We start from the raw sequence: 18,578 nt of genomic DNA, 5'->3' as shown, positions 1-18,578 counted from the left end.
TAGATATTGTACTAATCACTCTTAATATTATCGGTGCTTTTCGATCTTGATGTAGAACCCATTATTGAATTGGAGATTGAGTCGTCCAGCAGCAGGTGTGGTGTAAGTCCACTCTCAATATTATCTGAAGAAGAGTTACAAAGCATGGGGTATAGGTGATAGCAGAGTTGCTATTATCTGAAGGATAAGGGCTTTTCCAGACTCTTTTTTTCGACACTATGGAGTTCCTGAAAAGATTGTCAACATTATCCAAAACTCATACGATGGACTACAGTGCAAAGTCATGCATGGAGGACAGCTGACAGATGCATTTCCAGTAAGGACCGGAGTCACACAAGGCTGTCTACTCTCCCCATTCCTCTTCCTTCTAGTGATTGACTGGATTATGAAGAATTCGACATCTGACGGGAAATACGGAATACAATGGACATCTCAGAATCAATTAGATGATTTGGACTTCGCAGATGACCTAGCCCTCCTCTCTCATACACACGAACAAATGCAGATGAAGACCGCAAATGTAGCAGCAGCCTCCGCATTGATAGGCCTCCACATTCACAAAGGAAAAAGCAAGTTTCTCAAATGCAACACAGAGAACACCAACCCAATCACACTTGATGGCGAAACTCTGGAAGAGGTGGAAACATACACGTACCTGGGATGCATCATTGATGAACAAGGAGGATCTGATGCAATTGTAAAGGCAAGGATTGACAAAGCAAGAACCGCATTTCTACAATTGAAGAACATTTGGAACTCAAAACAACTGTCAACTAATTTCAAAGTGAGAATCTTTAATAAGAACGTCAAGACAGTCAGTTCTACTGTACGGAGCTGCAACGTGGAGAACTACTACTAGGCGGCCTGCTTAAACATCTGGGCTACCTGTTTCCCGTCATCTATATATTTCAACAAGTTATCTAATATTGTTTGTTTTAATACATCATTATGGCTATTAAGCACACAACCTATTCCGGTGCGTTTCTGAAAACTGCACAACCTTTCACTGTAAAGGTTACAAAAGGCCTAATCAGAGATGTCGTGTTTGCTGGGAACATGCAGCAAAAAGAATATACATTATTCATATGTCGATTGACTGAACTGCTGACATACAACTGGCGATCACTGTTTATCATCAGGAGCAACGAAGCAATAAGAAAAGAAACGTAAACATGTTGAAATACTTTATGCTGAGAATTCGATTTTGTACCAAATAATATAATATTGAATAAAGCTAATAATAATAATAATGATAATAATAATAATCAGGAAGGTACAAGTATTTATAAATAGTTGTCTACGCAAAATACTCAACATCCATTGGCCGGATACTATCAGCAACAGCGTTTTATGGGAGAGGACAAACCAGCTTCCAACTGAAGAGGAAATTAGGAAAAGACGTTGGAAGTGGATCGGACATACATTAAGGAAATCACCAATGTGCATCACGACTCAATCCCTAACTTGGAATCCGGAAGGGAAGCGGAAAAGAGGAAGGCCAAAGAACACACTACGCCGTGAAATAGAAGCAAATATGAAAAGGATATAATAGCAACTGGAAAGAACTGGAAAGGAAGGCTCAGGACAGAGTTGGACGGAGAATGCTGGTGAGCGGCCTATGGCCCTCGACGGGGGGTAAGTAAGTAAGTATGCATGTATGTAAGTATAACTGTGATGTTTTCTATAAATAAATAATTTATTTGTAATATCCCAATAAGTAGAAAAATTAGATTTTCTGACGTTTCGTGACTCAGTGTAAGCCACTTCTTCAGAGAATAAATAGCCAAATTAAAATTGATCCAAGTTGAAAATGGGGAAGATATATTCTGCAAGCAGCCAGAAGCACAAGCAATCACAATAGGAAGAAGTCAAACGTATATATATATATATATAGCATAAAATTGTCCTTGGGAAGCATTACAAAATAGCACACTAAAAGATACAACGGACGAATAGCGTTTAAGATATTTCCAAGTGGGAAATACGACTCGAAGGTCAAAGGAACGCTTTTGGCGCGAAAACGAAGAAATTCAAATTTTCAGAATAAAATTACAAGAATAAGTCATTTACCGAGTGATTTCTGGGGATTAAACATCCCCAACATGGAACATCGAAGCAGAGACTACTGAAATGTGACGGAGAAAATGATGAAAAGGTTCCTTGTATTGTATTGAGGCCTGTGTGATCTGGTTGTTTTTATAATCATTGTACTCTCCTCCTTCTAGTTTGATCATCAACTAATCCCCCTATATTGTTAGTAGGGTCAGTGAATCAGGCGAGTGAATGTTGATAAGAGGGAGAGGCCTTAAAGTGCAGTAAGTTGGACTTGTATTCGTAGAAAACAGTAAGTAATATTTTTTAGAAAAGAAATACAAATTACCTAACAAATATCCCTATAAATCAAATTAAATAAACTGCATAACATTCAGAGAATGAAGAAAGTAAATAGAATATTCTTAATGAACCAGTACAAAGGTATGTTTTTAGACATCTAGCTATCAAGGCTGATTAAAATCTCAACTAAAATGAAGTATTTGGAGATTTTAACAGCCTAATCCCCCTATGACCAATGTAGAAGTTGACAAAGACCTGTTCTAGCGCAACATTTAAAACTTAGAAAAAAAGAGACGAAATCCAAATAACGGAAACATTTAAACATAGTTGTTAACAATTTATTTTATTTAGAGTAGAGCTATTGTTGACCAAGCTTTTCGACCGTTGAATGTCAACAGTAGACTGTTAAATACTTATTTTCAATACACGTCCAAGTGGTTTATTTGATTAAACTTAGTTTTATATCAAGCATGCATATAGTAACTTGTTAAACATTACATATATAACAAATAAATGTCTTTACCTAATATTTATGGGCGTAATATATTAATCTGAAGGCAACTCAATTTATGTAGAATAGTTTTATTTAATTTGAAGACATTATTTACCACTTTTTATCTCAATAAACTTCTATTGTCGAACATAGTATATCGAAAATCAAAGGGTATTAATTTAAATAGACAGTTTTTTTCTGTCAAGTATGATTCATTTAAGGTTGTATTCTGTACATAAAAAAAGGAGGGTCTATACGGTATACACTCAGTGGATTTGTCTAAATGCTTCAATGTAAATAAAATGATTCTAATTCTGTTAGTATAACATTTGTTAGTCATTTATAGGTTTAATCAAACAGACTAATGAAAACTAAGGCGTTCGACATCAGTCAGCGACAACCTCATGATGCCCGCAGTTGACGTCGAATATATCAAATGAATTTAAAAATTTGAATGATAGGATTTTGACCTAGTGGTCTAAAATCAATACTATCACTGTGAAACATATAATTAATCTCTCTAGTGAGGTGGTGTGTAAACACTCCTAGCAGTTTCAAACGAATTAGGAACAGAACAGTGATCCTTGTTTTTCAACTGATATAATAAAAACTTTTTAATGAATCTAAACTTCACAAACCAACCTCATTTAAACATTGATAGTTAATTCACTGTCACAGACACCATTATAATTATTGGATCCAGAGCTCATAAATATGAATATATGGTAAATACCATAAGTTAGTTGTTAGTTAAATACTTTCTATACACATGATCCCTTTATCTAAAAGAATCTGCAATATTATGTTGTTTATGTACTAGAACGCATAAGAATAATTGTTTTTGTTTACATTTAAGGAAAAATGTAATGAATAGAAACTTGCAGAGGAGAAATGTATAATTTTTATCAAGATGTTTGTATATTTTCCAAATGATTCAATTGACAAAGGGAATATTGAACACTTTATAGATAGTTTGAATTGTTAAGTTTCACACAATTACAAACAAAGCATATTGTGTGAATGATAAGATTAAGAGGATTTCGCTTAAATCATAAGATTATTTATACCTTACATTTCAAGTGTATATGCAGACGAGTGGTTTGTTCAATGTGATTAGTATGACACTTTGTTACCACTAATTCCTGCTCATTAGCTGAAAATACATGTATAAAACCAGAAAATAACTTATATGATCGATAGGACTCTATGTATATTTTAACTCGGGTCATGAACCCTGGATTCATTTATGAATGATTGTACGGTTAAACTGGGGCAACATAGTTTGTTTTTAACAAGAGGTAAGTAATTAAAGGTTATACTTCTGACCTGGTAGTTTGTAGTGTGAACCTACTGATGATAATCAGTCCATAAGAAAAGAATATTTCTGAAATGAATTAAAGTTAAGGATGAGCAGTGATTGTCTGATCCCCGGAATAATAATCCAAATCTTGATATCTTGCGACAGTCAAAGAAAACACAAGTTAAATATGTTGAACTTATCACATAAGTGAACCCCGCCCGTACTTGTTAGGACTTCGAATATTCATATTAAAGTTAGCTATCGAATAGGTGATTTTTGTTTAAAAGCGTCATTTATAAATTTGTTCCATTTTATAATCGTTTTCTTATTATAATGGGTTAAGATTAATTAGAAAATAACAAAAATTCAAACAGTAAAATGCTTTATCCCTATTTTTTGTTAATTATACAATTAAAGATTTGAAGACTGAGTTCAATGAGGTTTTCAACTCAATAAACACTGTTCTCCAGATCACTTGTGATATAAATCCAGATGAATGAAAATATGGAACTTTATCAGCACATTTTTATGACAAGTGTATATTAATTTACTAGTTGAATTCATGAGTCAATCGAAGCTAGACCACCACTGAAAACCTGGAAGAACTGGATGGTCGTCTCGTCCTAGCATGGAACTTCTCAGTAGTGCGCATCCATGATTCCATTCGTGGGATTCGAACCCAGGACCTCCGGTCACACATGCGGACGTTTAACTTCTAGACCACTGAGCCAGCATCCAACGATGGTAATGTGTAACTTCAACCCATCCACAGAATTGCGCCACCGTCCACCATATATTATTTGCTTACTTATAAAGCCGATAAAAAGTTTTACATTTGCAACGTAATCAAATGTACTCTCATTATTGAATAAGACATTATTAGTACTGCAGTAGTAACAGAACAATGTAAATTCAAACCAGTACATTTTCAAAGAACATAATAATTTACATCATAGACTCATGCATACTTTCAGCAAGAAAAAACTAAACGAAATATAATATTGAGATTTCTATTTATTTTTTTTTAAATTTATTAACAATTTTTAAAAAATAAAAACTGTACTACCTACAAATACAATCAAAAGAGAGAGAGACAATTGAGAATAAAAATATATATGCAAATACATACACAAATTATTATAACTGGCTATTGAAATAGAGAATAAGGAGTAGAAAGTAAAGTGGACATTTTAGTCTATTTGTTTATCTTTTTCACAGGCTCAAACATGCATAATTAGAAACAAATTGTAGGGGTTCAATGGGTAAAGATTTATTCACACAAGTATAAAGACACATATATGGAGAAAGACAATGAAGTGGCAATAACAGTAACAAGTGTTTGTCTCAAGATAGTAACAATTAATTACCACTATTATTATCACCTGAATAGAAGCAGAATACATATTATGTCTACCTTCTTGTCTGCTATAGCATAATGAGAATGAAGACAACATATATGTATACGTAAGAAAATGCATATATCTAAGCCAAAAAAGAGATGTTATATGGTGTCATGTGCGCAAGATGACGCAAAACAGACAAACATCTAGGTAAACAGGTAAGGTAGGCACAAAGCTAAGTGAGTAATAATAATAATCGACTATAAAAACAAGAATTGAAAAAAGGGATGACTATGGGTCTCACATAGAATGAAACACACACACTTCCGCTTCAATCATGCTAACTTATCTTTTTCCCTGGCTTAAGTAGTTTTTGAGTAGGGGTGAGAGAGAGAGAGTACAGAAAAGGAACAGGATCACAATCCCCAATATGTAAATATAATTTGTTATATCGTCCGTGATTCATAATGTGGAAAACATTCAGAGACCCGATTCGTTAGATAATTATCAAATCATGTTTATCATAAATATTTGTAAATTAAGTTGTATATAGAACATATTTTTTTCTTAGGTATTGAATAAAATGAAGCTAATTAGTGTATATGTATATATAAATGTATATATCACTTGTGTACAATACAAAATAAAAGGAACAGTCAACAAAATACTACTAATTCAAAAAAAGTGTAGTTTTTTCTTAGTTAAACAGGGGGAATAACATGTACACAATATATAAATATTTACAAGCTAGGATACAAATAAGTAAATGGGGTTAATAAAAAAACAAACAATTGTGTTGTATATATATATAATATGTCTAGGATCAAGCAATGGGTTATTTTCTACAATCTATATGATAGATATTATAATAAAAGGAATTCAGTATCCAGGATAAAATGTAAAACAATGCTAGGAAGAAATGTTGGATTTATTGTTTTATTCAGTATACTGACTACTTTAAAAGTATGATATACACAACCTCATACCACATACATGCATAGATACATAAAGTTAAAATACAAGGTTTGTAAGATGGTACGTATCTGTAAACTCATGTCAAAATCAATAGTAAAAAAAATTTTCCGGTTCTTTTAAAAAATACAATTTTTTTTCTACCATTCACTTGGACATTGAATTAGAAGAACAATATGAGTTGAGGCAATGTTTGTGTATCCATGTCTCGGTAAGAGGATAATTAGCATCTTTTTTTTCACTATGCGAGTTTGTTTTGTTTTTTTGTTTATGAAAAAAATCATAGAGAATGAAATAATCATAATTATGGACATTGATGCAATTAGTTAATTAGTATTGACGATGTCTATAGTTGTAAATTGGAAAAAATAATAATAAATAAATGAATGAAAGGTTTCTCGAATGAAAAATGAACACAATTATATCCCACAGTCAGCAGTATAGTTTATGCGGCGGTGATTGTGATTCTCCAGAGTTGTTTTAATTCATAATTACTACTATTTCATGATTTTATATTATTTTCTTGGAGCATAATTTAACGAGAAAACACCTAAACACACCGACATGGAGGAGAAATGAAAAAAACAAACAATCAGTGATATGATTTCATATGAGAAAGTACAATAACCACATGAATTGATTAAAAAAGAGTATTTCTGAATACTCCCGAATGCCCTGGTACGGCTGAGGGTGGGGAAAGTCCACTCTCCCTCTCCAAATACTCTCACACGGCCACGCGTTTATAGCCTCTGCTAGGGAAGTCTTACTCACTGCCTCCTCGTGACGGGGGTGTTGTTTACGAAATTGAGAGGACGAAAAGTGTATGTCCGGCGATTTAATCGGGTTGATGGACACGGAAACTTCACCTAGGGGAGTTGGAAAACCCTGATTCCAAACCAATGGTGCATGTGGGCTCCAGGATCCTGATGGAACAAATGGCGTATGAATCAATCGTTGGTCACCGGCTACCATGGGACTGCATCTCCTTACGACGCTCCACTCCCTTGTGGACTAGACCTTCAGGTCAAAGACTCCGGGTGTGGCCCTGTGTGAAAACCACCTGCTTCAGTTTGGGCACTTGAGCAGTATCCCGTCCCTCACACAAATCAAATGAGATTTGTGCGGCGCATATGTATCTGGTGCTTCCTTGTACCAATATTTATGTGTTTAAATAAATAATTTTTAAATAATGACGAAATTTTCCATGATATAACCGTTAAAACAGAACACATAAACAAATCACACTTTGGCAATCCCTTATTCATCGAACTTAATACAGAATGCCAGTATATGATTTAATTAGTTGTAAGAGTTGTGTTGTGCTAAAATGGATTTTAAAATTAAACTACAAAATACAACGCTGTTATTGATAGCCTCTTTTATTCCTGCAACAATCTATGTATAACAGTCAAATGAAGTTATAAACAACTGTTTTAAAGGAAATAGTAAGTTAGGAGAATACTATTATACATGTAAATATCATCATACATTATTATTTTACGCAAACGAACTAGTATCTGGTACAAATATGTCAGTTTCCACATGTCCCCGTACTACTCTATACACCATTGAAGAGATGGTAAATTAACATCACATCGATAGAAAAGAGTTAGAATCATAATACTAACAATCAAAAAACTGAAACTAAACAAAGGCAGAATATAATTCGGGAATAAGGTACGATATTATATTAAAAATAAAGACTCAACTCAAGAGATTGATGAATGAAAAGATTTACAAGTTAAATATTCACATGAATAGCATAACTAAATATCCATGTGGTTCGTATATACAAGACTATGACGAGTCATACTTCTACTATAAGGGTTATAGATTTAATAATTGGGCTTTAGAGCATAGTGTTTGTATATATCACCTTAATGAACAGATACTTTTTTTAAAACAAAATAAAAAATTTGTCTGATTTATTTATTTTGATAGTAAACACCGATATAAAAATTAGAGAGAAGGTCAAATCGATAGATACGTTAAGTGTATCGCTTCTTTTTTTTCTCTCTTTAGATTTTCTAATTCGATGAATGTTTTCACACACGCAAAAACTTATTATGGACTGTAGTCTAGTACACACAAATATAGACTAATCGATAATGTGAGAAAATAATAAATTCAATAAATAACTAATCAACCAGGAAATGTACTAAAAATTAACATTCATACAAAACGAATGAAAACTTATCATACGACAAGTATTCTATGCATGAAGGATACTTGATAATACTACTCGATTGTCCAAGCCGAAGCCAATAGAACAGGAATCAAAGCTGAGAATCAATGATTGAAAGTAGTGTCACAACCACTAAGGTTGTGTCGAATATGAATATCAATAATGTGGTTCATGGCGTAAGATATCATTTGGAAGAATGGAGGATTGTTGTTTAAAATACTCTGCTTTTAGATAATAGGTTTCCGGTTCCGACAATTATTTATATATGTTTATACTGTACGATCATCTTACCACATCCGATTAAGAGATATGTTTAACAGATAATAACGTTTCTTGTCGATTAGGAACGTCTAGAGCGCTATGAAGCATACACATGATGAGATTAAAATAATCATTCTGAAAAAAACATCAAAATTCTTCAACATAAAAATAAAGTCACGGGATCAGTTTAGTAGGAGTGCGTAAAGGAAATGATATTTCTATCAATTCAACTAAGGGAGGAGTTATTTTTGCTTACTTTCTGATAATTGTTGACTAGACCATCTAGATGGACAAACATTAGCTTTATGTCCTGGCTGACCACAATTGTAACAACTGACTATTCTAGGTCCATTTATTGATGACCAAGAAGAAATCGTCATGGCAGGATTATTGGGACAATTAGCTGGTAAATTTGGTATCAGAGGAGGATATGTTGGATGTAAAGGAGGATGTAGCACGAAGTTCTGTAGCAAAGGAACGTTTGGTATTTGAATCAAAGCATTTTGTAATAAGGCTGCTGTTGGCATAGGATCAACTGATGCTACTGATGACTGACCTACAGAAGAAATGTTGGGTTTAAATGAGTTTGAAGCAATAGGAATTCCTGGGTATCCATTTAGTGATGCCCCGGAAGTCGAAGATGCACTAGGAACTAAACCGTACAAGGGATGTGGTTGTTGGAAGTGCACATTTGGATTAGGGACTGAACCAATAAACTGTGAATGACTGGATACAGAATTTGGAACTAATGGTAAACCAGGGTGTTGTGTATAATAAAATGAACTGGCAATTGGAGGTTGATTATAGCCACGTGGTAGAACGGAATTATTGAAATTCATAGGTGAGTAACCACGAGTAGGATAAGTACGCTGGGAACCGGAAGTACTGGAGGTTAGACCATTTGAAGAATCAGGTCGAGCAGGAAATCGAGGATAGAGCCAGGTAGGATTACAAACAGTCTCACTAGTAGACCATAACGGATAAGGTTTATTACTGTTGGTAGAATCTGAACAGTCACAATTCTCGGCAGTATTTACTGGTGGATTTTTATGAGTTTCTTCCGTATTGATTATATCAATACGATTAGAGCCATATGATTGGTGAGGTATTAGGCTAAAAATAAAGATAGGTAAAAAAAGAGCTTCAAAAGCTTGAAAAAAAGCAGTTAGTGAACACTAGTATTGCTTATCCTTCACACCTAGACTAACATCAGGATAACTCCAAAGATAATCCAAATTGGTATAAGCCGCCCAGCATTGGGTCTCACTTTACGTAGATTGATCTCATCTGTTATGGTGCAACCAATATTCACGCAACTACCATGACACACGAAGTTTTTGACTACTTTTAACCACTCATCATCAAGAGCGAGTGTAGAAAAAACTCTTGCCAGTATTGTAGAAGTACCTTGCATTTGGAAGCTGCAAAGTACATACCACACCTAAAGTGACTGACTGCCAGCTGGTTAAGTGAGATTCGCATAGCTCGAGTATCACTGCAAAGTAATATAAAATCATTCACATACTCAAGACCGAAAAGTCTTTTTCCAGGTAACAAATCTGCATTCTCATTATCTAATTCCACCACAGCTATTTCCAGAATGTAATCGAAGGGAACGTTTAGGAGGAAATGTGAAATATGACAATCATGCTTAACTCCACTGATTAATTGGAACGATAGAGAAAGGTGATCATACATCCTCCGTTTGTTTGGGGAGTCTGTGTAGTCTTTATGATATAAATAAACATCTCAGCGACATCCTTTTTCAATAGACAACGCCAGGGCACGTATGGTCTTATCCAACGAATTGGAGAAGGCCCTGATATCAATATACTTGCTCTCTACCGACAGCATCGTATATTTTAACTGAAACTATAACAGTTGGATAAGATTAATAATTATTGAGAACAAAATTCTTGTAAAGATAAAAAGCAGAACAGATAAATTTTGAACGTGTATAGGTAAATAATTGACAAAAGTATACAGTAAAACTGACCGGTTAGATGAATGGATACGATTTATGTTCAAATTCGTCGTTAAAATGGTAGTATCAGTAGTAACAAAGGAAGGTGAGGTTGTACTATTCCCTGTGGCGTTGATACTATTAAACGTTTTTTCATGTGATATTGGGCAGATATTGGTATCGTTTGACACTTTTATCTTTTTATTATCTGGTAAATTCCGTTCATCATTCAGTTGCTTCATCATAGTTGTATTCAGTTGATGATTTGTAGGCAAATTATTACTATTAGTAATCAAATCGATACCACCACCACCGCTATTATTATTACAAATTGTTGTTGTTATGGTTGTACTTGCTTGGCAAACTGGTGAATTTTGAACTATGCCGCAGGAATTTAAGGTATTCACATATATATTAGAAGTTGAATATGGAAGAATGTTAGTGGTAGTAGCAGGGATGGGAGTAGGAGGGTATGAAGGCAATAGGATGTATGATTGTGGAAATAAGTCTTTTTGGAGTAGTTCCAGCTGAGAATTACAAATTGAAGAACTTGTAGTTTCAGGAGGAGTGATGTTCGTAGTTACCTCAATATTGTTATTATTATTATTAATATTTATAAAGGCATCAGTGATACTGGTAGAATGCAATGGACTTTCTAGTCCTTTCATTTTCTTCTCTTTCTTCTCGATATCACTTTGTTTATGATCATCATCCTTATCGTGTTCGTCGTTATCAGATTCTTGAGAGGAATGATAAATTGTATTACTCTCCGGAATATTCATTTTGGCACATTGTGTATCATCATCACTATTATTATTATTATTATTACTATTCACAGAGTTTGTAGTGAAAATACCAACACAGGGCGATAAATATGGTATAAAAGATGCACATACATTGTTAATACAACTAATACTATTATTAGATGTGTCCGCCGGTTGGACTGTCCACTGATATAGCATAGGTAGTCTTTGCATAGACTGGAAATTTTCTAAAATTGTAGATGTAGGTAGAAGATATGGTGAATATAATGCTGAAGGAAGTATTGGTATAGGACCTTCAGGTAACGTCCAATAATGTGGTGAGATGGCAAAATTATTACTGTTAGTAGTATCAGTACAAGTAGTACAGACAGATATAGTAGTGGTAGTAGTACTAGTGATAGCACGTGATAACACAGATATATGTGAACAAGTAGTTGAATTTGTTATCATAATCGGAAGAAAATTTGATGAATTGGAAGAGAAAAAAGTTGGTTCCAATTGATTATTATCAGTTGAATTGCATGGGATTGATTTTACTACCGTATTATCATTGTCACCATGTTTCATGTAGTTAGAAACAACTGAAGGGCATAAATAAACCAAATGTAACGATTTTAAAAAAAAACAGAAAATTTACATAAAATGTCATTGGTAAAAAGGACTTCAAACAGATCACTATCCGCAAGATTTTCAGAACATAAATAACACTAATAAAATAAAATGCTAAACCGGTCTATAGTTCACTCAATACACCTATATATTGGTCAGTCAGTCAGCTACAACATACGACCAGGCACATTTATGCATCGGTCCAAGTTGCCATACCTCGTTAGCACAACAAAATGATCACCGGATTCATAGTAGTTAATTTACTGGTGGTAATATATAAACGAAAAGTTGTATATAAAGATATGGTACAGGAAGGAAGACAGATATGAAATAGTTTTAATCTCAAGGTTTAAGGGAAGATAAAGAGTGTATACACCTACGCCATTGTGATCGATTCTGAGCCATGTCACCTAGAGTCTCCAACCATTGGTTACGATAGTCACGCGGACCCCAACCAGGTAGTCTGCATCTGCCAACATGGCTCAGGCTAGAAGTTAGTGACTTCAAGCACTGATGCCATGTTTTGGTTTGGCCGCCCCTAACTCTCTTCCAACCATCCCCAATACTAGTCAGCATTGCGCGTCGTGGTAATCGGTGTTCAGGCATACGTAACAGGTGGCCCAACCATTTCAGTCGATGAAGATTCATGACCTCATCAACTGATTTACCATCATTCCCTAATACCATGCGTCTAACCTCACTATCACTTACCCAGTGATCCCAGCAGATGCGAACAATATTTCTAAGGCATCTGTGGTCAAATACTAGTAACTTACGAGTATCTTCTACTCTTAATGGCCATGTTTCACAGCCGTAAAGTAGAACAGAGCGAACTGCTGCGCAGTATACTCGTCCCTTAATTGATAGACGGATATCTCGTATCCGCCGTAGGTGACGTAAGTTGGCAAAAGCCAAACGAGCTTTTTGAATCCGTGCTGAGATTTCGTCAGACACCAACCCATTAGGGCTGATCAGACTTCCAAGATAAGTGAAGTTGTCGACGCGTTCGACTACTTCACTCCCTATCCTTAGTTCGGGTGTTGACGCAGGCCAGTCCTGGAGTAACAATTTACATTTGGATGGGGAGAAACGCATCCCAAACATCCTGGCATTATTACTGAGTTCCAACAGAAGACTCTGCATTTTGTCAGCGTCTTCACCAAACATGACTATGTCATCTGCGTATTCTAAGTCGCTTAGTGGTCCCCCTAGTAGGAGATCAATTCCTGAAAATTCAGTCGAAGAGAGTGTTATTTCCAGCAACAGGTCTATAATGAAGTTAAACAAAAATGGGGATAGTGGACAACCTTGACGGACACCACTTGAGGTTGTAAAATCAGATGACAGTTCTCCATAAGCTCTCACTCGACTGGTAGTATTCGAGTAAAGAGCCTTCACAAGGTTTATGTACTTCTCAGGTACACCTTTCAATGACAGACACTGCCACAGAACCTCTCGGTCTACAGAGTCAAATGCTGCTTTCAAGTCAAGAAAAACTATCATTGTCGGACGCCGATAAGCATGTCTGTGCTCTAAAGCCCGACGAGTAGTGTATATGTGGTCGATGAAGCCATGACCAGGTTTGAAGTCAGCCTGATTTTCTCGTTTTTGCAGTTCACAAGTTTTAGTTAGGCGCTTGATAATTGTTGAGGCTAGTATTTTAGATGCTATATTAGTCAAACTAATTCCTCTGTGGTTATCACAGGATGATTTTGGCCCCTTCTTATATATTGGGACAATCAGTGATTGTGACCAGTTGGGTGGGATTACGTCCAACTCCCACATTTTAGCCAGAATATTAGTCAACCTAATCGCTAAAATTGGACCACCATATTTAAAGACCTCTGGAGCCAATCCATCTGGCCCAGCTGCTCTTTCTCGTTTTAGATTAGCTATAGCCTTTTGAACTTCAACTAGAGTTGGGGGACCTACTTCATGTTCCATTCAGACTGGTGGGTAACTGTAGAATAGCTTAAGGTCAGTTAAACTGTTCCGCTCATCGTTCTAAACGTCTGGGCTGAGAGCAGATAAGGGTTCCGTCTTTTTCCCAGATCGTTTCACTTACATTTGACTTATTAATTCCGGTTTCTTTTATTAGTCTGAAGAGTTGTCTGGTGTTGCCTACAGCCTTTGCCTTTTCCATTTCTTTTGCTTTCGTTGCCCACCACTGCACACGCTCATTCCTTAGACTTTTGGTTAACCCAGATCTGATTTGCTTTCGCTCTTTATCGTGTTCAGAGCTTGATGGGATGAGTTTACGCGAATCCATCAGTGAAATGGACTTAGAAGAAATCTAATGGATTTTTGTAACCCTTTGGTTTAAATTACTAATAGATGTTGTCGCTGTTTCCACAGCACTTTGTATATCTTTCTAAACAACAGCTGGGTCAGCCTCGTTTTCAGAACTGCCTAAATGTGAACTCAGTTAATCCTAGAACTTTTTTTGGCATTCTTGTTACTCAGTTTAATTGTAATGGGTCTTCTTAGTATGGTTTTTATGCGTCCAGGGAGGCGCAAACAAATGCGCAAAGACGTGTGCCCCTATCCCTCCGAGTTCTTACGGAGCCATTTAGTCGAACAGCACCTAGGCGACTGTTAACGGGGACCCATTATAATAGTGCTTGTTTTGCTCTCGTACTAAGTGTTATGTCCACGAGAACTAGCCATCGGGTCGCCAGATACACGGAGGGTGTATCTTGTTGGCTGTCCGTTTTGGTGAGGTGAGGTCAAGTGAATGACCACACTAGGATCCTCTATGAGTGTTTCGGAGACACAGCACACATCAATGGTACGAGATTCTAGGGTTTTAGCCAAGGAGGCCTGCTGGCCGAATTCACATAGGGTGTGTACGTTAAAGGCTGCAATGTGTAGTTTGGAGCGATGTTTCGATAGACCTGGGACAGTGTTCTGAGCGCTAGAATCGTTGGCTATGGTGACACTTGAGGAGGAAGTTTAGAGTTGAAAGTCGATGTAGGAGTAATAATAGGAATTGAAGGAGATTGATTATGAATGCAGTAATCTTGAGTGCTGTTGGAGGTATGAGGGCGGTTATCACTTCCCGGTTGCCCACATCGTGGAAGGGTTCTTCTAGAGGTACCTGAAAAGGAAATTGGATCAAGGGTGGTCATAGTGACCTTACAACTGGAGACGGATATCCGTGGGATAAGGCGAGGTGTACATTTTTAGGGCCGACGTTTTCTAATCCCACCCCTCCTTGTGGGAAGGCAGTATCGCTGTTATGCTGGTTGTCTGAAGGAAACACCTTACTGCCGTCACACCTCTATACAGTCGGCAGTACACCTTCGCCTTCGGACCTTGGGTTTGCTGCTTTTAGTCTTACCGCTCTTCAACCGAACTGTCTGGTATGGTAGGACCTTGATGAACGATTGTTCCAGCCGGTATAGCTCGATTGGTTCATCACGATAGGCAAGCCCGACCACCATGTCAAGGTAGCAGCAACGGTTGGGACACCTACATATACAAGATAATTTCCACCACAAACTACTGTTTATTTACGAGACTTAGAAATTCTTTGCATTCGATAAATATTAACATTTAGTAGTTCAACACTGGTGAGTTCACCGCGAGACCTTCGATTATTGGAATGGTCTAGCCATTTAACGATAAACATATTGAAGTATTGCAAAAGGAAGTAGTGTGAAGAGAGAAATGGCTAAAAGTAGACCAGTACTTTCTCTCTCATCAAATTATCAAATTCGATGCAAATTCATAAAGTTATGAACTGTCAATGGATGAAAAGTGATTATATTTTGCATATACTGAAAGAGTAAGGAGACATGGAATTGTGATGGGAAAGCGAAAACTTATTTGTGTACACAGGACAGCTAAAAAACTATTCAACTTGCAATCTATCTGGATATATAGAGTAATGCTTTGTGTCTTGTGACAAGAACTAAACGAGAATGACTAAAAGATTGACAGCATTATGATGCTCAAATCGTAAAAAAGAACCTGTGATTCAATTTTTCATATATTATAAATGTCTAAAGGACAACTTATAGTAAATATGAGGCCGACAGATAATATTGATAAGGGATTCAAAACTAATCTAAACAGAGACAAAGTTAGTAGCAGGGTGTTATGCTTGAACAGATTACGATATCACGCACGAAGATCTGTAGTAACAAAAAGACAAGCTAAACTATTCCAATGAGCCCCAGCCGCGCTAAGTAGAGGGAGAAAAGCAGATTCCGCTGAGGGAAAAGTATATTCCACAAGCAGTCAGAAGCACGAATGAACCAAGCACACAACTCAAGAGTATATATATAGTATAAAAAGGTCCTTGTGAAGCGTTACAAAACAGAATATTAAAAGAGGCAACGAACCAATGACATTTAGGGTCCTTCCAAGTGGGAAATATAATTCGAGGGTAAAAATTGGCGCTTTTGGAGCGAAAACAAGAAATTGAAATTTCCAAAAATAAGACGTTTACCACCAAGAGGTTTCTGGAGATCTAGAGTCCTCAACATATGGATGGAGATAGAACGACTGAGAAAAATATAAGTGTAATAAAATGAGAGCAGTGGTTTGGTAATGGTGAGAGCTCTTAACCCCTTATCAACAATTATACGTCTCTGGTTCAAATCCTACTTTAACTGCCTACCTTGATTTGAGCAAACAAATAGCATTATCAGATAGCATCTCATGCATAAAAGTGTGGGCTAAGACTGACTCTATATAAACTCATACAATACATTACTGCTATTAAGATGATGAAATTAAATATTCAATTTGTGTTGTGAAAATACTTTTAAGATGTTTAAAGTAATGGAAAACAGGATAAACTAACCAGTAGGTAGAGAACATACTTTTTCAGTTTTTTAATACATCAACAAATATCAATTATAAATAGCCTTATATCTATATAAATAAACGTACTATTTATTATTTGTTTGTTTGTTTTTATAATATTTAACTAACCTGGAAGTTTATCAAAATTCAATTGAGAATTTTGTACACTACTAGATGATTCACACGAGGACGCGGGAATAGTAGCGCATGTGATTGACAATTGACGAGTACATGTATTATTATTGTCGTTACTATTGTTACAACTATGATTGATATTATTAAAAGAATTGAATTTTTCATTATTCGTTTTATTATGTTTAGTTGAAACATTTGATGATTCTGCATTGACCATGGAACGTAAAGTTGACAATGAAGGGAAATCCTCCAAGGTGAACTGATTGTAAGATTTGCGCTTTGATATACTACTGGACTGTGATACAACCATCGAATGAGATGTTTGAGATGATCGATTTGAAGAGGAAGTGTTTTTTATTTGAGATTCTCGAGAATCATTAACAACAGGACGAAATGTTTGACCGTGAGATTGGTATGGTGTGTACATTCCACGAACATAACGTGATGCACCTTTTGGAGTCCAATATTCCGGTGAAGATGCTTTTAGTGCAGTGGAGTCAGAACTGCTTTCTTCAGAAGGTGGTGTGGAAATTGGAGAAGAACCGGAACTATGACGCTTTGGAAATAAGGGGCAAAAGTCTGATATTGTTTTCAAGCATTTCTCAGCACCGAAACGAAAGTCGGAACTTGATGTTGTGGCTACAACTCTTCCGTTAGATGTAGATGACGAGGAATACATTGAATTATTTATTGAACTCAAGTTAATCGGCGGTGAACACGAAGTAAACTCCTCAGATGACCGAATTAGATCTTTGTAAATGGAAGTCCCATCAGAAGCTGTTAAGGTTTTTGTTGTATCTAGGTGGTAGCAAAATTCAATGGAGAAAACTGATTAACATGATCACAACAACAGATATTTCTTAATAAAGACGACTAATTATCACTAGGTGTCATGTATCTGAAGATATTCATTCCATTTATTAATACAAGACGGCAAAAACAGACTGAATGGGTGTTATATGACGGTAGATTTACTCAGGTAAGACTATATTAGCAGTTCATCCTTTACTGTCAGAAAAACTACCTCAGTAATTAAGGTGTTCAACTTTCAATCAATAAGTCACAGACAGGTATGAATTCTGCTCAACCGACCTCGATTTGATTAACTGGATGGGATCGATAATCCTCAAACTTAGAGTGTACGTTGAAGCTAGGTAAACGAATCTTTGTTTAATAAACACGTTAAAATAAATTACTAGGATTCAACTTGTTGCTCATTTTTCTTAAAAATGTAAAATGATCGTTTGCCAAAAGTATTGAATTGACGAATGAATTGACTGGAACTACTAAATTAAGTAGTATATAATTAGTTTTATTTTTATAAGTGGGGAAAAAACAGGAAAAATTGAAAACGTCGGATAAAAATTATTATTTCATGAAAATAATGAAAACGGAATTCTGAATTTTGAC

The 18,578-nt window shown here is 35.8% G+C and overlaps 1 protein-coding gene across 1 annotated transcript in view; it reads right to left on the bottom strand.

The window, feature by feature from the left end:
• Positions 1–6,705: 6,705 nt before the first annotated feature.
• The window catches only part of Smp_168580 (hypothetical protein), a gene marked incomplete at its 5' end in the record, with an annotated part of 24,999 nt that continues 13,126 nt past the window's right edge, over positions 6,706–18,578 (bottom strand). The window contains 4 exons of the mRNA XM_018795387.1: positions 6,706–6,989; positions 9,142–9,998; positions 10,882–11,375; positions 17,362–17,966. Of these exons, the coding sequence (XP_018646969.1) occupies positions 6,955–6,989; positions 9,142–9,998; positions 10,882–11,375; positions 17,362–17,966 (1,991 nt within the window). The 3' untranslated portion in view covers positions 6,706–6,954. The remainder of the gene's footprint in view (positions 6,990–9,141; positions 9,999–10,881; positions 11,376–17,361; positions 17,967–18,578) is intronic.

Source organism: Schistosoma mansoni (assembly GCF_000237925.1).
Source record: "Schistosoma mansoni, WGS project CABG00000000 data, supercontig 0179, strain Puerto Rico, whole genome shotgun sequence".
Lineage (NCBI taxonomy): Eukaryota > Metazoa > Platyhelminthes > Trematoda > Strigeidida > Schistosomatidae > Schistosoma > Schistosoma mansoni.
This window is presented reverse-complemented; position numbering and strand designations above follow the sequence as displayed.